Source organism: Stegastes partitus, unplaced genomic scaffold (assembly GCF_000690725.1).
Source record: "Stegastes partitus isolate 25-593 unplaced genomic scaffold, Stegastes_partitus-1.0.2 Scaffold611, whole genome shotgun sequence".
NCBI lineage: Eukaryota > Metazoa > Chordata > Actinopteri > Pomacentridae > Stegastes > Stegastes partitus.
The window spans coordinates 43975-71833 of record NW_007578342.1 but is presented as its reverse complement, the minus strand read 5'-3'; the positions used below and the strand labels follow the sequence as shown (position 1 = coordinate 71833).

Sequence of the window (27859 nt, the reverse complement as noted above, 5' to 3'; positions counted from 1 at the left end):
GAGAAACAGAGAGAGAGAGAGAGAGAGAGAGAGAGAGAGAGAGAAAGGGGGGAGATAGAGAAGAAGGCATGAGTTCAGGGTAAGATGGGGTAAGAAGTAAATGATGCTTTGATAATTTAATAGTATGTCTCTTTTTCCACCCAGCCTGCAGAGACAGAAGAGAAAAGAGGGAAACAAGAACAAGAAGGAGAACAGTTACCCATGAAAGGAGTTCATTTACTGATTCACAAATGTTTTGTATAGATCAGGTTTGAATGATGTTATCACTCAGCATGTGCAGCCGTCTTCTTGTGTCATATCGTCAAAATCAGTGCAAAATTTCTTACAGTTACACAGATATTAAAAATGTGCTTCTACTGCAGTTTTGCAGCAGCTTAATGAGGAGATTAATCCTCTAAACTATCTGATTATAGTGATAATTTCCGATACCAGAGATGCTGCAGAGGTTTGTGACTGAACAGTACACTATTATGCATGTGTTTGTGTGTGATCATACCTCCAGGGTTTCGACGAAGGATGAGTTTTCGGATCTCATCGTAAACAAAGATGAGGAAACTGTATGGGAATGCACAGAACCACCAGCTGGGCCTGAGAGAGAACAAGTGGGAATGAAGCACAGAGTGAGCCTACTGCTGGTACTGAGGCATACAGTGGTTCTTACAGCACTGACTGAAGACTAAATGACTCATTGTAGTTTATTACTGGTTGCTGATCTTAGGAGTTGTAAACCTGCTGAGACTTTTTATGTGATGTTGGGTTATACAACGAAACTTGACGTGACTTGACGAGGCATTAAAAATACTGTCATTCATCCCCTCTCACATTAAAATGGAAAGATTTAACATCATGGCACTGTGATGATGTGCTGGTCTTTGCCGACTGTACTCACTTGAGTGGGTACATCCGTAGTGCCACGTCCATGCCAGGGCAATAGGACAGGAAGGCAGCCAAGGCTGTTTCCTCAAACAGGCCAAAGATCAAAATCTTATTCCTGCAAGATAACAAATACAGAAAGGACAGAGCCTGTTAGAGAGCATACAGCATATAGAAACAAAGTAGGCAAAGCAGCAGATGTAAAGATAGTGAAAAAACAAGAGGCATGAAGAGAAGGAACCCAAAGAAAAGTACTCAGTGTCTCCTGTCAGTGACAAAAGTCTCAGGTTCTGCTGTGCTCTTCAATAAACACACAGCTGCATCAGCTATTATCTACAATCTAGTTCTGAGTCAAAAAATGGCTGCGAAGGTGACTCCCTGCAGGCAGAATGTGAGGACAGCTGTAGCAGCACCACTATCTGGGTTTGTGTGTCTGGACTATAAATGCTGCCTGCAGAGCAGAGCGAGAGGACAGCCGAGGTGAGACCAAACAAGATGGAGGGCGGGACAGCAGCAAACAAACACATACTAGAAATTTAATGGTGCATCAGTAAATGTGGGTTTCCACTGACACCTAGTGGAAGCTGTTGGGAACTGCAAGAACCAACACAATGCCTGGCTGATGCTAACACCACTGTATTTTTTTCTTATTATGAGATTTTAATTAAAAACTTAACGCTTGCAGCAGTTTGATACTGAAGGCACACTTTAGAAAAAAGACCTGTATCTATCTATCTATCTATCTATCTATCTATCTATCTATCTATCTATCTATCTATCTATCTATCTATCTATCTATCTATCTATATATAATACTTGGAAAGGTGTGCTGACCCTTTATATTAAGTAAATGCACTCATGCAGCAATAGAAAATTGTTCTATTTGAAAATTCATAATATTTTAATAAAAGTATGGAACTATTATAAGCAATGGATATTTAGCTTCAAAATAAAAGTATTTGTTCTCCAGAAAAATGTACCTGCATGAGATTTTTTTTTTATCAGTTATTGATTGTAGAAAATATAAATATTCAAGTACATGTATGATATTTAAGTAAATCTACTTCATTCCTTTCAACCACTCATGGCTCTATATCCCTTTATTGTCATATTGTTCACTAAACTACATAATGTTACTGCAGTAGCACAAACTGACTCAAGTTGTAGAAGACATCAGGTGTCTCACATTCAAGACGAGTCACTGAAAATACTTCTGTGTATTACAAAACGTGAACTTTCTTTCAATGTTTAATCAACAGCAACCCTTGAGTTTGTCCATCGCTCTGTACATTCTATGACATCCACCTATTTAACAAATAAGATACAGATCTGTGAAAGTGTTTTAACTGTTAAAAGCCTGCAATCAGTTCTGCATAATCATTTTATTGTTGAGCATTTTCCTGGTGAATTCATTTCTTTTCAGGTAGTTTTGTACTCACTTCATGCCCTGCTGGAACACAGAGTTACGTCTGGTCTTGCAGATGATGACATCTGCCCACTGCACCACCACAATACTGACAAAGAAGGCTGTGTGGCACGTGAACTCCACAATCTTACGTTGTTCATAGGTCTGTACGGAGAACGAGAGACGGAGAGGGAAAACTTGTGATGCATGTTTTTTTTTAGGATTAATTTCTGTTAACATGGTCTAATAGGTTGTTGCTCTTTTATCCACATCAAGTGTATTTATTAGTTCAAAGCCTTAAACCATGTGAGGGCAACGTCACAACAGAGACAACCTTCTATCAAGAACAGTGATCATTCAAACACAGTTGCACTATACAGAGGAACATAACTGAAACAGGTAAACAGTGATATTGCAGCAGGTTATTCTCACCCATTGCTGCCCGTAGCTGTCCTCCAGGTCGTTGTTGGAGCGATCGTCCCAGTTGAGCCGGATGCCGACAAGCACAGATGGCAGAAAACCATTTTCAGCCATGATGACAAAATAGGCAAAGAAGCCACCAAGAGCTTGGATCATACCTGCAGGAACGCAAACAGAGTTTGATCACACATTCAAAATACTCCAAGATTCTGTAAAAAGACAGAAAACAGAGAATGAGCTCCAACTGGTGCAGGCTGATGTTCAGCTGTACGTAGTAGCTGTACCAACCGATCTGTCCATAGGCGATACTGATGAGTCTCTCGTTGACCAGTTTGTCCCTCAGTGGGTTCCTGGGCTGACGCTTCATGATGTCGCTCTCTGCTGCTTCATAAGCCAGAGAGATGGCCGGTACCTGAAAGAGGAGGGAGGAGAAAGAGACATTGTTACTATAGCAGGAGTATTTACTGGTAACTTTATGTATGTGCAGCTGGCTTTGGACATAGTGTAAATATTTAGCAAGGTACATTCTGTTTTTGCTTATAATACAACAAAACATCCCTTTTTAAAATAATAAAGCTTCTTCATGGTCATTTTGTGTGAATAACTGGATCATTTAGTGAACCCATTTACTCAGAGACAGTAGTCCTGCTTCCTGTATATGACTGTCCCACAGTGCCACCTAGTGCCTGTTTTTTAAATGCAGCCCTTAGACATGAACTTAACCTCTGTTCATGTTTCTTTTGTTGATGTGTACAATGCAAGTGCTTTATTATCACTGTTATTACCATGTTACCATGTTTTCTATATGACAAAAGACACACCATGAGGGAAGTTTTATAATTTCCAACTTGAATCTGCAGTGGACAGTCTCAAAAACAGATTCAGATTTCTGGGGTTTCATACAAAACAAATCTAAGAGAACAATCCTGTCAGCTTTCCGGGTGGACCGTTCAGTATCATTCTTCTTCTTCAGAACAGGTTTCTGGTTCCACATGTATGGCTGAACCACTATAATAATAAAACCTGCCACTGTGTAGTGTCGAGCAGTTTTACAGTGTTTGAGTAGTTTGTTGGGCCTTCATCAAGCAGCAGTACAATATTACATCTAAGCCATTTTGGGGCAAAGGGGGATTATGTTGATGGAAAAACTTCTAAATATGTAACTGAAAAACAGAGGCGACTTTTTACGGGTTTAATCAATGACCAGGGACTTTAAGATTAACAGTGTGGAGCTTTTTACGCTGGCAAACACACACCGAATGTTTCTATACAGTCTGCAGATTTGCAGGTTTTGACTAATTGATAATGTGGGATGCTGCAAATATTTGGTTTATGCAGCATAACATAACACAGGGGCTTTGGCAACAAACCAACTAAAACTGTACGCTGCAGTGTGTGAGTGTGTAGCACTTTTCCTCACCATGTCAGTTCCCAGGTCGATGCAGAGGATAGTGATGGTGCCCAGAGGCAGTGGGATGTTGACCAAGATAAAAAACAGGAAGGGGGTGATCTCTGGGATGTTGCTGGTCAGAGTGTAAGCGATGGACTTCTTCAGATTGTCAAAGATCAGACGACCTGGAAGGATGGAGGTGGATTGTACATATAATCATCTAAATGACACATTGCTGAACAAGAGGGACTGTCATGGAATTGGGATTTACACACGTATGTGCTGCATAACAGATTTTCATCTAAAAGTCTTTGGCATGACGACCATCAGGGCTCATTGTTAAGCTAAAACTCATTTTAGCTCAGCTGACTCTTTCTTCACACCATGCCTCCATTCTTCTGAATCCTTCTCATCACAGTGCTCTTTTTACAGCCATTCTCCCTCCTTTAGTGCATCTCTCACCTTCCTCTACTCCAGTGACAATGGAGGCAAAGTTGTCGTCTAGCAGGATCATGTCTGCAGCCTGCTTGGATACGTCTGAGCCAGATATCCCCATGGCAACACCGATGTCAGCCTTCTTCAGAGCAGGAGAGTCATTCACACCATCACCTGTCACAGCCACGATGGCTCCCTGACAGAAAACGAGACAAACAGGCTCAAATTAGGACCATAGAACGTTACCAGCCGAACACTGGTAACACTTACATGCTTGCGTGCGCCTGCTAATGAATGTACAGTGAATGTACCTGTCTCTGGCAGCCTTCTACGATGATGAGCTTCTGCTGTGGGGAGGTTCTGGCGAAGACAATCTCTGTGTGGTTCCTCAAAATATCGTCCATCTGCTCCTGGGTGAGGTCTTTCAGATCTGTCCCGTGGATCACACAGGCCTTGGCATCCCTACACAACGCAGACAACAAAGAATATCAATTAATTTGTGTATCAAATCATTAAAAACAGCTGCTATATAGAGACTTGATACAAAAGTGTGTTTCAAATCAAACTTTTAGGGATTAATTAAAATATCCTTAACTGGTTAAGCAAAGCAAATGCAGCCACATGCATAAATGCTTTAAAGGTCAAAGCAAATTAACTGAAGTTTCAAATGTCCCGACAGCGTAACCTTCAGTTTTTCAACTTAAAATACTGCAAAGATGGTTAATTTCACTCATGACTGCATAAAACCTGTTTTTGGGGCTGTTCTAAAGAGGTTTTGCTCTAAATAATGAGTGAGCTGCTCTTGTTTCCACCTTTTTCAGGAAGAAAATTCTCCCTGCATCTGTGACTGATAGTGTTTGAGCTGAACGGTTATTGGTTAGTTAGGCGTTAAATAGCACCTGGGTAGAATTTTTACTGGTTTGCCAAGCTGAAAGCTAACTAGTGGCAGGGGGGCTGAATCAAAGGAAGAAGTGAATATCTTTGTATCTTAACAGCTTTTATTTTACATATCTCAAGTTTTAAACAACCACAAACCATATACAGTCTTTAATTTTAGATTTGTGTTTTACCTGGGGTTGACCTGGCTGACAGGGATGTTCAGGCGGGCAGCAATGTCTTCAACTGTCTCGTTGCCCTCAGAGATGATGCCCACACCCTTGGCAATGGCCTTGGCTGTGATTGGGTGGTCACCAGTCACCATGATAACCTGACAGAGAAAAGGAAGATGATGAAGAAAAGGTAGACATTGAAAGGAAAATGAAACAAAATATGGAAACAGTAGGAGAGAAAAATGACAAATAGAAGTAAGCAGAGGTAGAATGTGTACCTCTGTTTAATGCTGCTACCAACAATGTGAATTTCTCCACTGTGAGATAAATAAAGGCATATCTTATCTTATCTTAACGTGACAAAGAGAACAGACAGAATATGTTGAAGAATGTAAAAAAAAATAGAACAAAATTTCAAATTACAATGTGTGTGTGACAGTCATCCACAAGCTTCAGAATCAGGTGAATGCATTGTTGTTTTTTTGGTCCTTTAAATGTCAGAACTGAATGGTGCCCACCTTGATGCCAGCAGAGCGGCATTTGCCCACAGCGTCGGGCACAGCAGCACGGGGAGGGTCAATCATGGACATGAGGCCCACAAAGCAAAGGTTGTCTGTCTGGAAGTTGACATCATCTGTATCGAAGGCAAAACCTTTTGGGTATTTGTCCTCTGGCAGGAACACGTGGCAGAAACCTGGAGGAATCAGGAAAGAAGGAGGTGATGTGGAGGAACTGAGGGGATGTCTTGAATTTTACACAGTACAGTTCAACAGTACTAATATAAGACACAGAGTATCCCAAAAGTGTATTGCCGACCTCTAATTCTAAGCCATGACCTTGCTAATGGTCACACTTACCCAACACTCTCTCCCCCAGTCCTCCCAGTTCCAGGTAGGCGTTCTGGAAAGCCTCCTTCATCTCATCGTCCATTGGTTGCTCCTTGCCCTGCTGCATGATGGTGGAGCAGCGGTCCAGGATCCTCTCTGGAGCTCCCTTCATCACCAGCAGGTAGCGGTTGTCCTTTTCGTCCTCAGATTCGTGAATTGAGAGCTGAGAAACAGATTTATGAATTAGTATTATTTAGCATGCAGGGATTTTGGTTTATGCTAATAAGAACGAAAAGATTCTGTTTTTAATTGTGCGCTTGTTTTTTAGTTGCACGAATAAGTAGAGGTCCCTCACCTGATACTTGTTGGTGGAGTTGAACGGGATCTCGGCCTCCTTCTTATTCTTGTCCCTCATGGCCTTGACGGAGCCACAGGACAGCTCAATGCACTTCAGCAGCGCTGACTCAGAGGCATCACCGGCTACCTCACGCTTAAGAATGGGCAAAGATTCCTGACCAGCCTTGAACACAGCACGGTTGCACAGAGCAGCGATGCGAGCCAAAGACACCCATGTTGTGGAGCTCTTGTCAAAGGAGGAGCCTAAAGGAGGAACAAACAGACATTTCTTGACTGTTGGCCTATCGTGTTACCCTGAGGTTGGTGAACCTTTTTGTCCCATGCTGCTACACACACCAAAGACTACCAAGATGCAGGAAAGAAGTACAATTAAATCACAACATTTTCATTTGTCTTATTTATTTTCATAAAGAATCTGGTTCCACTCACTGAAATGCATCGAGCCTAACGTTTTGAGTAAAAAGTCTGCTGCACATTTTATAGCTTGATTTGACTGCTGGTTAGAGCTCAAAGCACAACAGATTAAAACTAATGAATAAATCAATACATTTACAAGCATTTACTGCCTGTTTATTTGCTGCCAAGTAATTAACACATCCAGGAGACACGAAGGTCATAGTATTCTTAATAACTTGCATGAAGACAAAGGTTTAATGCATGAAAGTCTCACCAGACTGGTCCTCGGTGGTGTCAGCTTCATGGATCTGATTGTCGAACCACATGTGGGCCACAGTCATCCTGTTCTGGGTCAGGGTGCCTGTCTTGTCTGAGCAGATGGTGGAGGTGGAGCCCAGAGTTTCCACAGCCTCCAAGTTCTTCACCAGGCAGTTCTTACGAGCCATTCGCTTAGCAGTCAGTGTCAAACACACCTGGGAGAGAAACGTGATGAGAGAGACAAGAACAAAGGAAGAACCAGGAGAAGGGAAGGCACAACAGCAAGGAGAGAATGACAAATGGAAAACAGAGAGGAAAAAGTTGTCGATAGAAACGACAAAAGGAAAGAAGAGGCAAACAAATCAAAAGGAGAGAGATGAAAGAAAATTAGTATCTATGCGGTAAACTAAGAGCACAGATGAGCATCTCCAGGCACTTAACTACTTAACTAAACATCAGCAGCATACTGTACCTGGAACATTTAACCCCGCCTAAGAACTAAACCATCCAGATGCCTGGAGACGTTCATCCTGAACCACAAACCGTCCCTCTAAACAGCAAAATGCACTAAAATTAAAAACTTATCTTAGAAATAAGAACACAGCCCAACAAGCAATGCAGAGAGAACATAAGGCATGAGCGAGTGAAGCGGTGAAGCAGAGCAGCGGTGCATTATGTTATCATGCCAAGTACGGCAAGACCAATGGGCCAAACAGAACTAGCCAAGGCCAAGCAGAGGAGGCCGAATTCAGTTAAAGGGGCTGACTACTCAGTGGCCTAATGTCATTACATTAGCTAGCCGTTGTCATTGCAGACAGCACCGCGACTGGCCTGGAAAAGAGAGAGGGAGACATACGAAGAGGAAGATGGAGAGAGACAAACACATATGGGCTGCCTTGGGAGAGAGAGAGAGAGAGAGAGAGATGGAGAGACAACACACCACCTTCACCACAGAAACAGATACTGACACTGAGAGAGTGTTAAAGCACAACAATACAGATACACACAAAGATGCACACAAACATACAGCAACATCAAACTGCATAGAGAAACACAAAAGCACAGAGAACAGAAGATCACAACACAACACCAGCCAAATCACTGTACACAACACACAAAATCAGACACATTTGCACAAAGAAATCCACAGACAGCACACAGTCAGACATGGGTAAAACTGCACATACAACATTTAGTATAACATCAGCTTGAGTACAATCAGTTACGCAAGATCATTTTCTTAATTATTATTTATATGGCTAAAAACAAACTGCAGATAGGCTGGATACTGTTTGGGTAGAAAAACAAAACAATCCTCAAATGACAGTGTGTAGAAAAAGACATTTATGGCACAAATAATTAAAAGCTGTTTTAATGTTTAAAAAAAGTCACAAATAATGTCTTTTTTTCTCTAAATTTGTGTAGCTCAGATAAAATAAATGAAGCTACTGTTTCACCCTAGTCTGCTAAAAACCACCCAAAACCAGTGAAGTGAAAAAAACCCTCCCAAAATTGCAGAAAAACTGTTTGAGACATAAGAAAAACAGCCACATAAAGGCATCCCACGACTTAACAACCACTTTGTAAAGACACATGACGTAAAAATACTAACATTTCAGTTCTTTAATGAATTTTTAAAAAAAGCACATCTAACCATCTCTATCTCACACAAACACACTCACACCATATACTAGTCTCTCATCCCTCTGGTTACTCACAGTGACTGTGGCCAGCAGTCCCTCGGGCACATTAGCCACAATGATACCGATGAGGAAGATGACGGCCTCCAGCCAGCTGTAACCCAGGATGAGTGAGAGGACGAAGAAGGTCACGCCGAGGAAGACGGCCACGCCCGTGATGATGTGGATGAAGTGCTCGATCTCCTTGGCGATGGGTGTCTGAGGAGCAGAGAAAGAAGACGATTGACTAACTGAAGACAATGACTTCATGTCTGCAGTTGGAGTTTTTGCAAGAATGCAGGCAGTTATTTTGTTTGAATAACTGAATAATTTCTTAATACAGGATAATACTGTGAACTTAGATTCTTCATTGAAGCTCATGCAAATCCATTAAGCCTTTTATATGCTGAACTTAAACATAGAGGACTTCTAACACAAGAATCTGCCTTAAATTAAGAACTGATACAAAAACCAAAAAGCACAACAGGAATTTGATGAATAAATATAGTAGTCGTGGTGTGTTGGTAAAACAGAGTGTAGCTCTGCATCTAGTCATGAAGATTTGTTGCAGAGCACTTGAGTGGTGATGACGAATACCTTGCCAGTCTCCAGGCCTGAGGTGAGGGTGGCAATGCGACCCATCACTGTGCGATCGCCGGTGCACACGACGATACCACGTGCAGTTCCTGGACAAACAACGGAAGAAGGTTTTAACACTGATATCAAAATCATATATTCCTGTATCAGTTCTAGAGAGAAAAACATGAACAGACACATCAGGAGGAAAATGTGTAGATGATTAGTATAGATGAATGGATGGACAGACTTGTTAACGGCCAGGACTTAATGTAATAATGTGACCACCAGGGGGCGCCATAGATCATTAATTATTTCTTCTTCTACAGTGAGCAGAATATTGTGAATTGCAGGACCTCCCAGAAATATGACAGTCCTAACAAGGTTACAGAGGTCACATTTCTAGTCTATAGGCTCCCTTGGCGAGTAGTGATGTCACAGAATACTCCTTTATCAGACCAGATGTGTGGTGTCTTTGTCTGCACAGCTATAAAATGAGGCAATATTAACACCCTCACAGTGACTATTATGTGCAGTAAATGTGATGAAGATGATAGAAATGACTGAATGATGACTTTGATTTTAGCGAGATGATGGTAAACTTACCCTCGACGCAGTTGGTGGAGAAGAAGGCGATGTTGCGGGTTTCCAGGGGGTTGTCATGGGTGCAGTCAGGTGACCTGGTCTGGGGCTCTGATTCACCAGTCAGTGATGAGTTGTCCACCTGGACAGCGCAGAAGAAAAACATTTAATTAGAAGTTGTGAGGAATAGGAAGCTAGGGAAGAGAGTAACTGGTTGAGTGTATTCATGTCAGGACTGTGCACTAAGTCAGACAGAGACAGAGACAGAGTTAGTGACCTGAACCTCCAGAGACACTTTACTCCTGGGCAGCGTTATGGAAAATGGCACCTCCCAGGGCCTGTGTAATTACAGCAGTGTGTCTGTGCCTGTTGCTCACCTTGCAGCCATGGGAGGAGATGATGCGGAGGTCAGCGGGGATCCTGTCTCCTCCTTTCACCTCCACCAAGTCTCCTGCCACGACCTGCTCAGCGTTGATCTGCATCTTCTCTCCCTCACGGATCACCAAGGCTTGCTGGAAACAGACAGCGAAAGAAACGTGTTATTTTGGAGGTTATTGCGTATCCTTTTGTTTTAAGAGAACAAATAGATAAAGCACAATCAGCTACTACAAAGCTGAAGCCTTGTAACATTTAATGCCAAAAATAACACAATCAATAACACAATGCTATTTTGAGGAAGGTTACAGAAAAGGTGAGACAGAACAAACAGGCAAAAAGAAACTGTGTAAAAGCAGCAGCTTCATAAAAAAAAAGTTATTCTGCTTTAATAAATACCAACAGAACTTGAGAACCCCATACAATACACTCATTATGACCCTGTGACTAGTTTTTATCATACATTCAGTACCTCCAGGAACTGCTGTGTAACTTTTAATCCCCATCCTTCAAGCAAACTCAGTTTATTTACAGCTATAGTTGGAAAAGAACATTTTTTGTAATGCTCCAATCCAAGCAGTTCCATTTAGATTATCACAAAACATAGAAAGGGATTCTAACTTAAAAATAAGTACCACTTGCAAAAGCTTTAACTAGCCATTTTTGTAAAAACCTGTTAAGAAATCTGGCAAATCTGGCAGCAACTACCACAAGTATCTCCCTATTATCTTACTGCTAGTTACCTGAGGGAGTCTGGACTTGGAGCTCCACTTGAATAACACTCAAACATACAAGCATGTCTTTAAATGTAGAATTTATACAAAAACTATGAAACATGGGTATTTGTTAGATAAATATAACAACTGGTATATTGGTAAACAATGTGGGGCTCTACATCTGATCATAAGGGTTTGGTGCCTCGCTGCAGAGCACTTGAGCAATAATACTTAATATCTTCTCCGTCTCCAGGCTGAAGAACACTTTCAAGAACACTGGCAGCAACAACCCCAAACATATCTCCCCATTATCCTGCTGCTGATTTGACAAGCATCTGTTACCTGAGGGACCATGTTCTTAAAGGACTCCATAATCTTGGAGCTCTTAGCTTCCTGGAAATAGGAGAAGCAGCCAGTGATGATGACGACAGCTGACAGCACGATACCCAGATACAACTACAGAGGCAGAGAGAAGGGGGGAGAAACAAATAAGAAACTTTCAATTAACTAGCAAGGTGACTTCTCCTTTATCTAAAAATGTACCACATGAGTGGAAAGGAGGAGAAAAATAGATCAGTGCAGAAGCTCAGACAGAAGCTTGCTTGAAAATTCAAAAATGAGCACTTTGGCATCAAACGCTGCATTTTAAAAGGCGTGTAAGAGGCTATTTCAGGAAATGGAAGCTCCTGTAACATTTAAATTCTAGAAATAACACGAGTCATCTCTAAGGCTTTTATTGAAGTCTTGCTAGCTGACAGCAGCATGTGATTTGATTTGGACTCAATGACCTGAACACTGTCCATCTGTTTGCTGTCTGCTCTGCTGGTGGTTTGTGACTCGGCTAGTCTGTGTGTTGTCTCGCGTTTTAATGGATGTCCGTTAGAAGGTTTTTTAAATAATGTTTTTATACAGTTTCTTTCATCTATGTCTTTCACTGTCTGATCTAAGTGCATCCAGTTACCAGAGTGTGACTTCATATTGTAATGTGTGACACAGTCTCGGCCACTTGTACTGACTCAACACTGAGTCCTCCCCGTGGTCTGACCCAAGTGTTTTGTCCTGTCATGCTGAGTGTGTCAAAGCTGTTCAGCCTCAGTCCTCAGTCTGCTCTGTGCTCTGACCCAACATGAAGCAGTGCTGACCCATGAACACCCGTCTCTTACTCTGCCATTACCGACGGCAGGAGACAAACGCTCCCTGTGGCGAGCCCAAAATGGATGCTAACAGGATGGTGCCTGCCACTCTGAAGACGGGTCGGCTGCCATGATTTGGACAAACAGCTGACACAACCTTTACCACTGACACCGACTCATCCCTAAGGACTCATGACTCAGCAAATTTTCTTTGTCAAGTGAAATGTTAGAGGACAGGAAGCAGAGTCCAGCAGCAGCTCATCCTTGTCTTTGCACGTAACCTCTCTGGGGTTAGGGTTCATTTTTATATCTAGCTTCTCACATGTGCTGGTGTTTATTTTGTAAAATTATATTTTAGTATTTGATTGTCATGACTATAAATTTTGCAAACAAAAAAATTTCCTTTTGTGCAGTGGATCAGGAACCCGGTATATCATTCACAAAGATGGATATACCTGTACCAGCATCCCTGCACTGGCAACCTGTTAAATACAGAACAGATTTTAAAAACCCTTTGTTTGTTTGTTTATAAAGCCATGTAGGGGCTTCTGGGTACATTTCTGAGCTCCTCTGCCTGTACTCCACCTCTAAGCTTCTGAGATAGAGCCTTTGCAGCAGCAGTTCTCTTCCTCTTTCAATCAAATGTTCCTCCTCCATTGATATTTTCAAGAGAAATCTGAAGACATATACGTTTTCAGCTTTTTTTAGTGGCTTTTGTCAGCTCTTAACGGTCATACTATTTCATATTTACTTCATTTCAGAACTTGGTTACCTATTTTGCCTGCTTTAATATCTTTTACTATTTAATTCTGATGTAAAAATAAACTTTGGAAGTCTTAGCCTGTCTTGATGTTTGTGCATAATTATGTTGCTGTCTGTCTGATACAAAGTGGTCAACTTGTTCTAAATGTACTATATCAATCAATTTGATTTGTTTTATACTCTCACAGTGTATATAGAGGACTTATACAATAGGCTGGCTATGCATAGACAGGATCATAGTTTTGAAATTGTGTCTAAATGTCACTCAAGCATTTCTTCCAGTTTTCAAAAGCAACTATGATAAAGCTAACATATGGGAATATATTCTGTTGAGCTTGCTGTCAAATTTGCTCACTAGCTGTATTCTATCCATCTGAATAATTTAACCTGTTAGCCAACAAATTTATTGGAGAGATACGAAACTTTGCTTACATTTGGAAGTGCTCTTATGTTATTTTTAGAAACTTTTTGAGCTCTGTTTCCTTTGGCTGCATAAATGGTTGAAGACTGTCGTGCTATCCTGACGAGCCTCCACTTACGTTGTCCCCAGCGGGCTCGTCCTCCGTCGCAGCCTGGATGGCGTAGGCCAGGAAGCAGAGGATGGCACCGATCCACAGCAGAATGGAGAAGCCACCAAACAGCTGACGACAGAACTTGACCCACTCTGGGGTGGTGGGGGGAGGAGTCAAGGCGTTGGGGCCATCCCTGGCCAGGTACTCTGCTGCCTTGGCATTGGTCAAACCCTGGGAGCGTGGCAGAGGAAATGGAGAGGACAAGAGGGAAGATAGATATAAAAGGAGTCATGGATGAGCAAGGGGAGAAGAAAGACAGTATTCTGAGTGGGACCTACTTTTGTTAAATATCACTAATAAGAATAGTATATACTATTGTATACTTTAACTCTACAGCACCTTTCAGAATTGGAGTTACAATGAGCTTTATAATAAAGTAACAATGAAACAATTAAAAAAAGACAAAAATATTTTAAAAATGCATTATAAAGCATTATGACAACAGCAATCTGTACAGAAGACTATGATCCTATGCAATCTCAATGCTTTTTATTATCAGGGCATAAACAGCAGTACAGAGTTATAAGATATGATTCAAAGTGAACAACTTACCTGGACGATATCAGTGTTGTATTTCCGGCAAACCTCCTCAACAGACATTTTGTGTTCCGTCTACAGAGAACAAAGATTGATTTAAACAGCTTTACTTTTACTTATTAAGTCAAATCAAAATCTCAAAAACACCCCTGAAAGAGTTACAGTACAAATGAACTGAAATGACGACATAAATACAAATCACCGTTTACACTGTTCAGCCCTTGAGCTTTACATGCTGTAGATCCTGACTGACAGCAACATTTTACAAAAATAGCTTTATATTTATATTTACATATTTACAAAGGTTCCTGAAAGACGCTCAAGAATCTTTTAAGATTGCTAAATTTTGCAATTAGTTTTTTAAATTTTTTTTCTATTTGAAGCATCTCATGTAGTGCTATATTAAAGGGATATCCTGTGGGTTTGGCTCCCTGCCCCATATGTGTAAATCCTTCCACAAAAGGATTAAATTGCTCTGGCACGTTACCTCAAACCACACAGCACCATCACTGTACACCAGCTGCTGCGGAATGCCTCAACTCCTTTTCAAACAAGGAGATAAGATTACAGTTGGATCGTTGCTCTTTGAATGCTGGAGCGAGGCCAGGATGCACCGTCTACAAACTTTTCACTACTCAGCCGGGATTTCTGGGCTTCTGTTTATTCAGGCTATGAGGACGACCACTTTGATTTTACAAGAGGTTTATGTGCATTTGTATGCTGCCAGAGTGATGCTCCAAGTAGGTGAAAGCACACATATTATTAGTGAAAGACCTGTAGTATCACCATCAGCATCTGAGGCAAGGATGCAGGAAATAGCAGTGAGGTCAGTGGAAGTAGGAGGCAGTGTACTTACTATGGGAACTTCCTTCTTCAGGTCATCCAAGTCCTTGCCTCCCTTCTTCTTGGGCGACTCCTTCTCATCCTTGTCCTGCGTGGTGGCCACGCGGTAGCTGTCCGACCGTCCATACTGTAACACATAAAGGCAAGCTCAGTAAATCTGGTCCTTCAAGCTCAACAATATCTAATTTCTCACTGTAACTTTTTCATAATCAAATCACAACAATCACCCAGCACTTGGGAGAAGAAAACAAAGAAAGCCTCGAATAATAAGCCTCGACTGTCTCATTCGCAGCATCGTGAACACGTAAAATACTTTTTTTTTTTTTTTAAACACAAACGACAAGGAGAAAATGTACGGTTACCTAAATATCCCTTTCCTTTAACATTAGGGCCCAGCCAAAACATTCAGACTGATATCCAAACTTAGACATAATCCCCTGGTGTGAGAGGGGGAACTTGACACTTCCTGATTAGATCTGGCATCATTAGAGTGCAGACATGTCTCAAGAGCCCCACTTAAACTGCAATTTACACCACTGCTATTTAGGCTTCTGTCATTCAGACGACTGCTGTGTCTGAGAGATGGATAAAGGAAAAGCTGAAGGGCCAAAAGGGAGAAAGAGGAGCAATCGTGGCCCAGGATAGAAAAAAAAAACCTGACAGTAACTGTAACGTGCATCTTAGGATTTTCTAAATCGCTGATCTCCTACATTAGATTGTGTAAATATATGTGTGTGTCTGTACAAATGGTATAAGCGTGTTGGGATAACAAATCTGTTTGCTGAATAAACAAAGGTCTGCAGCATGTTTTCTAACTTCTATACTTTTCAATGAAGTTTCTGTAAATAAAATGTATTCCGTTTCCTCCACTCAGGAGATGTGATAATGTTTAGGAGCAGTTGACTCAAAAATTATTTAAGTTTGCAGTGTTTGACAGTGTTCAGAGGGAGAGACTCGCCACTTGAAGAATCCCAAATAGAAATCAATGGGAGACCGACACATGCCCTGCCCCTGCCCCAGAAGTCCAATCGTCTGCTTTGTAAAAACAGGCAACACAATTTTTTTCTAGCTGAAAAATAAGCCAAACATGCTGTGCTACATGTGCGTGTAGTCCCTGCTCGCTCATATCCTCCTGGGGGGGATTAGCACCTTTTGGTCAAAATAAACAGCATGCAACAACGAGGGTGAACACCTTGAGAGTTCTTAAAGTAGAGCTAAAATGTCAGCTGGCTGCTCAGCTCTCCACTGCTTCTCCAACCGAAAAGGAAAATGGCAGAACGAAAAATATGAACAATTTCATTTACATTTTAAAGAAAGAACTCCATCAACACTAAACACCTGTTAACATTATCATTCAGGCCCTGATGTGAATCCTCTACTATAACACTGACATTAAGCATTTTTATTTGTTTGCCTTTCAAAGGAAGCGGCTCAAACCCTCTGCTTGGCTATAAAAGATCTAAACTTCACTATATTCTTTACCGTCCGTTGCCTGTCTCCATCCCCATGGTTAAGAGTAATGCTAACATGTCAACATAACTAATTCAACAGAAAACTTGCTATGATGAGATGACAGTGGCTTTGTATTAGTCTTTTGTGAATGATGAAATACTATTTTGTACTGAATGAGACTGTAGAAATGTTCCACATTAACTGCAGTGTGACGGAAAGCTTGGAGCTGCATGCAGACATGTATAAACGTAATATAATCAAACCCTCCTACATGAAGCTTTAATTCTAAAAATGCATTTCAATTTCAATTGCCAGGCATAATTCTTAAATTACAACAAAAAACCCAATTTTTCTATTTTCCTTCATTTTCCCATCCATTCTTACCCTCTTAAGACAGACGCTGAGAAAGCTCTGAGGCAAAAACAAACAGCAAGACATTGGAAATCAATTGTAGCCCGGCAGGGGAACAACCAGATCTGAGCAAGAATGGTTCCACTGCTAAACTGCTGATAGATGTGATTTTAGAAAATGTAAAAAACCCCACTGAGACAGCGTATTACTTATTTACTTGCAAAGCTGGGTTAACAAAGTGAAGTATGGGTAATTCTGAATATTTTAACAGCCTGTTTCACCCTATGAAGTTAATTCGAAATTTGCTTTGGGTTTAAACTCAGCTGAAATTCCCTAGAAGCACTTTCATGGCTTGCAGTAAAATGTGCGACTATTGCATGCGTGAGGTACATTGTAACATCAAGCAGATGTTCGCTACGACCATAACACAAATGTGGAAACATACACTGTGAAAAGCCACATATTGGAAATCCGACTCTGCTGTCCCCTCTCATCATGCGAGGTTAAACAGACTTATTTTGGGAAAGCTCTTATGTGGATTAGTCTAGTCGAGAGGTTTTGCACTGATTTGATGGTTGTTTTATGGTGTTTGCCATCTGTTTTTTTTAACCACTGGACAGAAAGCTGGCAGGGTGGTGGCATGTTGACAGCCAACAACTGCTGTAATTGTTTTACATCATCCTCCTTCCTCTACACATCTGTCTGTGAGCATTTTTGAAGTACTTTAGAGTGTACAAGTGAAATAGTTGTTCAGTGGATGAAGGTATGTAAAGTTTATCTACGTGCTGAAATTAACGAGATGTTATCCACATGTGAGAGCATCACTTACGGACTGTAAAAGCGATTGGCAATGTCACAAGAACTCGTAATTCTGTATCAAGTTGATCTAAAGTCCAGAGCTTGCTTTCTTGTGGTATCGAAGTACTGAAAGCAGTAGGTAGTAGGTGCTAGAGATACTGGACAACAACAACATGTGGAATGGTGGCGACAAGCGCAGGTACAGAAACAGGTCTGCTGCGAGCTGTCCCAAAAAAACTGCACCGAGTCGCATATTAAGACATCTTGGCTTTGTCCACACTAACACAAACATTTTTTTGAAATGTAACATTTTTCGCTTTCTGACGAGTATATTTTAAAAATCTGTTTTATGTGTATTAGTGTAATAGTGTCAAACTTTCTGAAGCAATGGCGCAACAGTTGGTGCATGTCCGTTGTTAAGTAATGTGTAATGACCACATGTTTGGTTTACACTGGCAATGACAAGTATACAACTTCAACAACACACAAAAGCCTCTACGTCTGCTCTGCTTAATATTACTACGATTTAAAGTTCACATAAACAATGAAATGACAGAATGTTCTTCTTTGGTTTTTGACGTAGCTTTCATTTAGACTAAATGCTTATTACAGCGTCTGCAGTTGTTTTTGCGATTCTTGTGTGTATGGAGTTATATTTCGTAAAACTATAACTGTGGGGACAGATTTTATTTTTGTTTAACACATCAGGAAGATACGTGTTTAGAAAAATATCTGTATTATTGTGGACAAGGCCTCAGTGTTTGAGAGAGACACTCAGGGACAAGTTACAGACAAGCAAAAGCCTGCATGCAAACGGTGTGTCAGCTGTTTCAATTTTACACTAACGTGTTCAAAACATGTTAACATAACAACATGTAACATAACAAACTGTTTAAATTAATCTTCCACTTGATGCAAATTTTGTATTGCTGTGCTCCTCAACCTTTGCATTCGAAGGCTGCAGACATTTCAGAATTACATCAGCTTGTGTTCCACAGAAAAGAAGAGAAATAAATGCTGTTTTGCACAAGTAAAGGTACATTAACATGTGTGCTCTCACATCACTAGTCTGATCAGGACGAATCAGGACTAATATTTCATTAGTAAATGTTTAGGTGTTACAGTTATGCCAAAAGATCACCAACTCCAGAGGTACTGACTACTGCAACAACGCTAGACTTTACTCCTGAACATGTGCCTTTTTGGATGAGAAGCTCCGTCCTGTTGACTTGTGTAAACGCTGCGTGTCTGTCGGCTGTTTGTGTCTTTTTTCTCAGAATGTATTTGGAATGTATGAGTACATCTGACTTTGTGTATTGCTGCTTTCAAGACTTTAAAGTTAATTTTGATACTGGAAATTTAAAAATTCTGAATTCCTATTGTTATTTAACTGTACAGTGTTTATAGTGTGCTCTGTGTACACAGTGTATGTGTATATACTGTCTATGTCGCGATCCGTGTTAATTTGTCATCTTAAGTGACGAATGCTTTCATTCCATCTGAGCATGTGTTTATTTTCTGCGTGTGCACATGAACCTACAGTCACTGTTTGTGTTAACATGTGTGTCTGTGAGGGTGTAGTTTCTGCCATCTGTCAGGAGGTGCAGTGTTCCCCGGACAGTCGCATCCAGCAGGCCATCAGATTACGGCTGTTTACTACACTGACAGATTAACCCAGTGAACAATAATAATCCCTCTCAATCACTCTCTCTCTCGTCCAGTTTTTCAGCCCCAGCCTCTCATTCATCCTCACTGATTCACTTGTTTACAATCTTGAAACATCATCCGTATTTCTTTGGCATAAACACACTGAATGCACTTGAATGTGTGTGTGTGAGTTAACACAGACTCAGGAAAGGAAATGAGTTCTTTTCATTTACAACACCACACCCAGTTGCTTTCTTCTTCATTTTGCAATATGTACATGCCATAATATTTATAAAATATAAATACTGGTGTAAACCATAAAGTCTTTTAAAGCTTTTCTTTCCGTTGTTTGACAGTTTAACCATGGGGAAAATCCCACACAGAGACTCAGGAACATCACTCCTGTGAATGGCTACCACACACAGCATGACTAAGCACATGAAAAAAGAGGTTGAATTCATAGTACACGTGGTTTGTGCAGAGGAATGCACTGGGACTGGGATCCCGTGGGACCAGACTCAAACCGAGCAGGAGCAGACGGTTGTAACTCTGCTGCGGGTGGGAGCAGACGGTCAAAAAACAAACAGTGGGTCCCGGGATTTAGCGCCAACCAGAAGGTTGGAGTAAACAAATGAAGTTGAAAAGAAGATTAAAGTGAGAATTTACAACAAAAAAAGGCAAGTCTGACATTAGGACACATTTCCCTGTCCTTACTGAGAATGATGGAAGAGAACTGGACTTTGTTGTGACATGCAACCAACACAAATGTGGTATCTCTGGTTTGAGGTACCGTACCCGCTCTATTCTCTCTGGTCAAAGCAAACTTCTTTTAAAGACAAAGCACTCCGTCTTGAACATATCAGATAAGATACTATCACAAAATGCATGACGTGTATTTACTGCCCATGAATAGGTAATTCCTAATGAATAGTTTTTCTGTAAGGAGGGAAAAAAAATAAAAATAAAACAGAAATCTGTATTGTGCAGCTACCAATGGCAAAGTGTTTGCAGGTGATGCCTGGAGTGGATACACAAATTTTGGGAGGAAGCGACAATGGTCCAGCAGGATTACACCATTGTGTCCCAATTGTAACAAGGCCCTTTAGCGCCTAAATATAACTAAATGACTGAGGATCCTCAGCTACAAACTGTCAGTCAGATTTCTGTGATCACTGCTATGACAGTACCTCCAACTCTGAAAACGACAAGCAGATAAGAAAACTTAATTTTAAACATTGCATGAATAAACAACTCACAGTGATCCCTGACAGCTAAGTCTAATCATTGCTCTCACATACCTACAAGCACGTCAACCCACAGCTGCTCTGTCAGAGCAGAACTATCTACACAACTGTGAGAGCAATCAGCAATGCCTCCACAGTTGTCTGTCTCAGATAGTTAACTCAGTCTGACATCCACTACACACCAAGTGTGCTTCACTAATCCTGCAGATGTGCCCTGCAGTTTTGCAGCTCTGAGATGATCCCTCGCACACATCCATTCAGAATGATGACTACAGAGGCGATGCAGCCATTTACTCAAGCACATAAACAGACCGTTCAGTGCTGCAGCGCCTTAAGATGCATGAAGTCACAGGGCCAATACAAAAAAGCCTCAACAATCTTAACTGCATCCTGACTAACAGGGAAAACATTGATTTTTACCATTAGATTTTAATTTCTTTTTGACTGGCAGCAAGCCTGACTGAATTTTCTTGTTAATTTTATTTGTCAGTACCATCTGTGGTTGTTTTGGTCCTTGTCTTGTGCTTGTGCAAACATTTTACACTGCTTAAGGAACCTCTTGAAGTTTTCTAGTCCAAAATGCACTGAAAGAATGTCCTGTGCTCCACTGAATCATACAGAGGCCCACAGGGGACACATCCCACATAAATATTTAACAACTCAAAGAAATATGCACAGTGTGAAATGAAGAAAATTAACCCTGATTTATTAAATTGTAACATATTGTCCCATCCAATTTTACAGACATATTGATCTTTAGAAGCGTATCTGAACCAAACCTGGAAAAGAATAGGCATCTGAATTTCAGGATGTGACACCAACTTTTTGAGAAAGGTGGTCACATCACAATCTTGGCATATCATGTTATTGAACTGGTTTATTCCACTTTCTTATGCAATATAAATCACATGTCAATCACATGTCAACATGACAATCAATGCATTCCTGTCAGTGTTGCTCACTGTAAATTAATCTAGTGCATATTTCTCTCCTGTTGCTCAAGCACATGCTGCCTTCTCCCTGTCTAGTTACAGGCTGTAAAACCTGAGGCTGTTTCAGCAGCAGATGTTCTATGTCGACGTACAGGACAGATTGTACAAGCTGAACATTTGTAGTCTATCTGTTGGTATACTGTATCCAGCCTGGGCTGTGATGCAGGGCACCATAGGTCTGAGGAGGACTGGATAAGCCATTTTTTAATCTGCTGTAATCACTGGTCAAATCTCAGATATCAGACGGGGACATTTTATCAGTGCATCCTAGCTTGAATAATACATGAGGGGTTTCAAAAATAATTCCTAAATGTGAAATAATTAAAAGGGAAACATTCTGGTGATCATATCGTGGAGAGGCACCTTCAAATGGTCTGATCTCACAAAACAGGGCATTAGTTATAAAAGTAAGTGTCTCAAGGCTACAGATCTGCAAATTAACTTCCATAATTTTTATTTGGTTTATTACGTTATCAAACATTTTACGTCAAAGTATTCATAACTTGCTCAGAGTTGACTGAAGATGTAAATTCTAACAGCAGTCTCCATACTGTAAGATCTTAGTGTGATATCCACCGGCTGGCACTGAACCATCTGGTATTTAACCATATTCAGCGCGTGGCATTTAGCCTATTTTTTTTTATCCAAATGTGATGACATTCCAGTGACAAAAATGCCACATTTGTAGCTCTGATTTCTGAATGGAGAAACGTGATGGTGTTTTGCCTCCAGTAGAGTTTAGTAGCTTCAGCGGTGCCACAGTAGATCATCGCAGCCAAACGCACAAAGAAATGGATTACCCCACAGATCAGTGGACTGACCGACCTAGAAAATACTGATTGACTGCCTGTCTCTAACACACACACACACACACACACACGTAGTAAGAGGGGGCCTCCATCGTCAGTCCCTCCCTCCCACTTTGTTTACATTCTCCTCCCTCCAGGCTGCCCATCTGTTTCTGTGCTCACTTCTACTCTCACCCCCTCATCTGCACTGAGGTTTAATCAAGAGGAGACCGCTGGAACCATAAACGATGATGCAGACGGTGTGAAGATGATGTTTTAACTTAGAAAATACATTTCTACAGACAAACACAGCTTTTAGATACAGAACAGATGGGTATCTATATCTTTTTAGACACAGAACGGTTAGCTTTGATTTGATTCTTTGAACATTCACACAGTGGAGGTTTGCATAACTGGTGGAGCAAATTCCTCATAAAACAAACTCCAGATTTTGTGGTGTTCCACCTCCTGCAGTGCAGCATATCTGAGTGTGAGATAGAAAATGGCAGCTGTTGACAGGATCAAACTGATGGCTTGATGTAAGGTTTCCTAGCAACAGCCAATCCTCTGGGTCCATCTAAATAATTGAAGTGAACTGTGATGGAGGGGGGACTGCTGAAATGTTTTAATGATGCACTTCATGTGAAGATGCACTATGCAATACTGCTGTAATGTTCATGGACACGAACTGTTTAGTGTTTCATGTATTCCCATTGTCATCCTTCCTTTCATAAATGCACAGAGAACTCCCAGCTATCCTTGTGTCACCTCACACGAGCTGAGCAAATGGGAAATGATGTGACCTCATGCTGCATTCCACGAAATGCAACGCTGCACTGACCAGAAAACCCAATCGGCAACATTGGAAAACCCTGCTGTGTGATTTGCAGTAGTGTGGATCGATGCCGTTTCACACACACTCACACACAGATGAAAACAGGAGATGGACAGGAGGTTGAGAGGCAAAAATAATGAAATATTGACGGACTGGAACAGTTACGCAACAAACGTCATGACCAGGAGAACATATATATAGTGCAACTACTATAGTATATGTAATAATGAACTGTGCATTATGCTCAAACTGCAATAGCTGTTTAGTATGAACATCAGACGTGTAAGTGAGTAGACTACACTGTGAAACCACAAGATTAGTATGTTCAGTGACTAGGCTCAGTTTCAACCCAGAAAATCAGTGGGATGCAATTTGAATTGAGTTTCTGCTTGAAGCTGCTTCACAATTCCTAAAAGCTGCATATATATATTAACAGTGGAACATTAAAGGCACTATTTATGCTCCGGGTCTCTGTGATTGAGCTTTGTGTTCTTAAGCTAAAATGCTGCACATACACTAGAGCCACAGGCTGTTTCCTCTCTTTTAGAGATTCAGTGAGCAGCAGGGCAACCTAAAAGTAGTCTGAGGTTCACTATTCAAAAGCAAAACCAAAGGCTGGACATATAACTCACCAGTGAATGGTACAGGTCTGGACATCACAATGCATCTGTCTGTTCCGATCAGCACTAAGAGTCATTTAATGTGATTTTAAATTTCAAGTCATGGTTAAACTCAGTCCAGCTCTGTCTCTTTGATTTCAACGGACAGATTTTATTCAAAATTCTGTATCTCAAGTTTTAAAAAAAAGCCTTTTTCAATCAACCCACAATGATGTAAAGTCTAATTTTATTATACAAATGTTCACTTTAACTTATGCACTTAATAACATGGAAGCTGAATCTATCAAAGAAAAGCACTGCCAAAATGAACAAGAGGTTTAAATAACAGCTTGACAATGCAGTTTATCCAGAAATGTCCTGTGTCTCAAAATGAATGTGTCACTAGAAACTCTGATATTACCAGTCTGAACCAGAAATGAAAAACAGACATAGGAAATCATCAAAATAGAAGAAAATTTAAAATCTGGAGCATTTACATTAATAAGAGCAATTTTTGATTTATAAATGATCATGTCCTTGTCTAAATCAGCTAATTTTTACAATATTTTTGTGACAGAAATGCAGTAGTTCAACTCCAGCATCCATGATGTGCCGACGTCATTACATAAATGAATGGATATTATATTAAACTGATAACTTTGAACTGTTGCTAGCCGCCACAGTTAGTGCGCATATTACACAGAGACCTCTGGATTTATACATTTGTTTTTTTAAATGGGAGCTGTGCAACCACTAATGATGGATTTTGAAGTTAGTCATTATCATAAAAACAGTATTAACTGGTGTTTGACAATGTATGTACCATGCAGAAAATCATGAGGATTGAAACGGAGCCGCTACAGTGAAGATGTCTCATCATGTCGATTACACATCGTCAGTGTGAGTGCGTTTTAGAGAGCTGCCTGCCTCACCCACACACACCATCCACCCTCCACAGCGATTGGCTCTCCTCCTGAAGCTTCCGCACCAAGTGCATTATGGGATGCCAGCAGATTCATTCATTGTTGTATATCTCTTCTTCCTTTCTCTGCTGTATCTCAGCGTTCTCTCCATTTTCCTCGAGCTCCAGCGTTCGCTCCCTCCTCTCTGTGACCACAGCAGCAGAGCAGCATCCCAGCTTCTCTTCCTGCATTCCTCCATCTTTTCCAGTGTTCACCCTTCTCAAGGTGACTCACCACAAAGGCATCTCTTTCCATCTCACGCCATCTCTCTACCTCCATCAGTCAGTGTCAATCATGGTATGTTGGGCTCTCTTCCTCTAAAACAGGACCTCCCTGTGAGGCCACAGCCCACACTGGCTGACCTTCATTTCATCTGTGCCTTCCATCCTCTCACCCGCCAACCCAATCGTTGGCTCCTGCAGCAACAGTCCCTATCAATTGATTGGCCCGGATTAAATGGCTCTAGCTGCCTTGTCAACTGAACCTCCCTCTGGTCTCCCCCACCCCCACTTCACCTGAGCCTCCATCACTCCACCCCTCTGATGGCAAATCAGTGCCTGAACATGGGAGTTTCCACAAACACACCCTCCTCCTCCTCCTCTGTTTGACGCAGTAGTCAGAGTTGTGCGGTTTCCCCCTTTGGCGATCTAGCAGACAGCATTACAAACCGTGACAGAGTTGCTCCGTTTCCACGGCTCAGCCTGAATGCACTCCCGTCCCAACCCCCCGCCAAACCCGGATGTGGAGCAGAGGAGAAACCACTGGCCATCACACTTCATTAGGACGGATGGAGCACAACACCATGAGCACTGAGGACATGGAGCTACAGTTTCATACAGTACATGTTAGCCTGGCTCCACACAGCACAACAAAACCTGATAGTATAATGCAAATACTAAAATAAGACAAGCTGCAGGAGATTATTAAATTCCATACATCAATACTGGGGTTGTAATGCCACCCCCCCCCTCCACGTGGACACTGGATAAAGTCTGCTATTAATTCCACAGTGATGCAACAGTAATTTTTCAGTAGGAATGACATCATGGAGTCTAAATTTAGAGGATGGAACAGGATGTCCTTCATGACCTGACAGATCAGTGAGGTTTTGGGAGGCTCCTGGGGTAAAATGAGAAGGTGGTGGTGTTGGCTGTGTCTATGCTGATGGAGAGCACCTTCCTTTGGGACTTATCAGTTGACATTTTTAGGGGTGGAGGGAGAAAGAGGAGGAGGAGGGGTTTGACCACGGCTGAGGAACCATTTTGACGCACTTGTCTGTGCCCGTTTGGTACCCAGACCACAGCAGCCTCCACAGCTTCACCAGGTCCAGCGCCCAGTGACAGCAGCACCAAGCATCGTCGCATTATGTAATGTTTGAATGAAAATGCACCAAATGGCGGGTGGGAAAATTAACAATCAAAGCCTTCATGGTTCTGAGCTGCAGCCACCACCCTCTGTGGAGCTGGATTTCCCATTGCGCACCTTCACACTCCAAATAATAACATAAATTCCCACTGTATTTTCTCTTTAAGTAACACCTGCACAGCTGCGACCGTGTATCGATGATTAAGAGGTGCTGCAGCCAGACTTGCAGGATTGACATGATATTCCGCAGTCCGTGCTGCGGTTTTCACCACCAGTATGCCACATATTCCTGTGCGTAATTGCGCATTTCACATGCATATTATTCACAAACGATTTCATCCCTCACCGGACTCGCGTGTGTCGTTCTGCTGTCTGACTAATCGTGTATTTAGGAGTTGTGAATTTCCTCAATCCTCTGCAGCGCATCCAGCGCCCGGTGCCAGATGCTCGCTCGGTGTAATCTGCTTTTTTGGAACCGGGGCACAAAGCTGCACGTCTTTCCGCCACTTCATGAGCAGCGATTACAAAAGAAAAAAAAAAATCCTAGTAGCTTATTTGTAGTTATTAGATGTGGGTGGACATGCAGGGCCTGGGATCTGGTTTGGTTTCATTACATCGGGATGCGCCATAATCAATAGAAAGGAGCTTAAAATTAAAAATAAACCAAGTGTGTTTGCTGTGCATGATAATAAAAGCAAGCTGTGTGGATGTCAGACGTCCATTTTGTCCATTTAGTGACTCAAAGTGAAGCTACACTCATCTTTCATCGCAATGAATCAGATTTCGCAGGTGAAAAATGGCTCTCTGCTCGATCAGCTTCTCTGTGATTTTTCGCTCCCGGTGACAGCCACTCTGAGCTGTTTTGTCATTCGGTTGAAAGCTGTGCAAACGGCTACCGGGACGTTACAGTAACGCGTTACCACCCTGCACCGGTTCTGTCGCACCTGCTGGAGTCGAATCTGGCGCATGTTCACCCCCCTATATATTAAAAAAAAAAAGAAAAAGAAAAAGAAACGGCACAGTGTCCAGACAACGAGCATCCAGCACCGTTAAATCTCGTTAATCTCGGCTGTTATCGTCATTAGCGGTGATTTTAGGCGAGATAAACGCCGTTAACAGCAGGTCGCTAATGTGATGACTTTTCAGGGAGCAATTAGATCCGTTTGACCGGAGGCCAAAATGCACAGGTTTGTGCCTGCTAGCTTAATACCGTGTTCAATGTCATTCTAGCATCACGTCTCCATTAACCCTTCACGACACAGAACCGACATTTTACTTCAGGAATTAAAAAAAGAATGAAAGAAGAAAAAAAAAAGGAAGAAAACTTACCCCCATTTCGGCGCAGTCAGTCGGGTCTCCTCAGAAGATGAACCGCTTTGAGGCTTGACTCAACCAGAATAGGTGGCTGTAAGGCGGAGGGGAGGCTCGGTTAACGGTCTGTCAACGAGAAGAAAAACGCCCCCCTTCAGTAACGGTAACGTTAGCTGTTGCTCGCGCGACCACAATCAACCAACTAGCTAACGGAAGATGCTGAAATGTCTTTTTGATTAAAGCGCAACCGGCTCAAGGTAGCTCAGCGAGGCAACGTTTCATAGAACACCTCGGTGAAGCTTCACCTCCGTCGGCAAGTAAAATGAAAAT

General features: G+C 41.6%; 1 protein-coding gene across 1 annotated transcript; it reads right to left on the bottom strand.

Annotated features, from left to right (window-relative positions):
- atp1a3a (ATPase Na+/K+ transporting subunit alpha 3a) lies at positions 1-27859 on the bottom strand. The gene is made up of 23 exons (XM_008289373.1): positions 27548-27859; positions 15199-15312; positions 14358-14417; positions 13773-13976; positions 11681-11794; positions 10625-10759; positions 10272-10389; positions 9687-9775; positions 9129-9308; positions 7427-7625; positions 6755-6999; positions 6430-6622; positions 6091-6266; positions 5594-5730; positions 4835-4985; positions 4551-4719; positions 4119-4273; positions 2987-3110; positions 2711-2856; positions 2313-2443; positions 890-991; positions 497-588; positions 1-145 (listed from the first exon to the last, which is right to left on the bottom strand). The coding sequence occupies exons 1-23, from the start codon at positions 27551-27553 to the stop codon at positions 117-119; spliced, it is 3069 nt and encodes a 1022-aa protein (XP_008287595.1). The 5' UTR covers positions 27554-27859; the 3' UTR covers positions 1-116.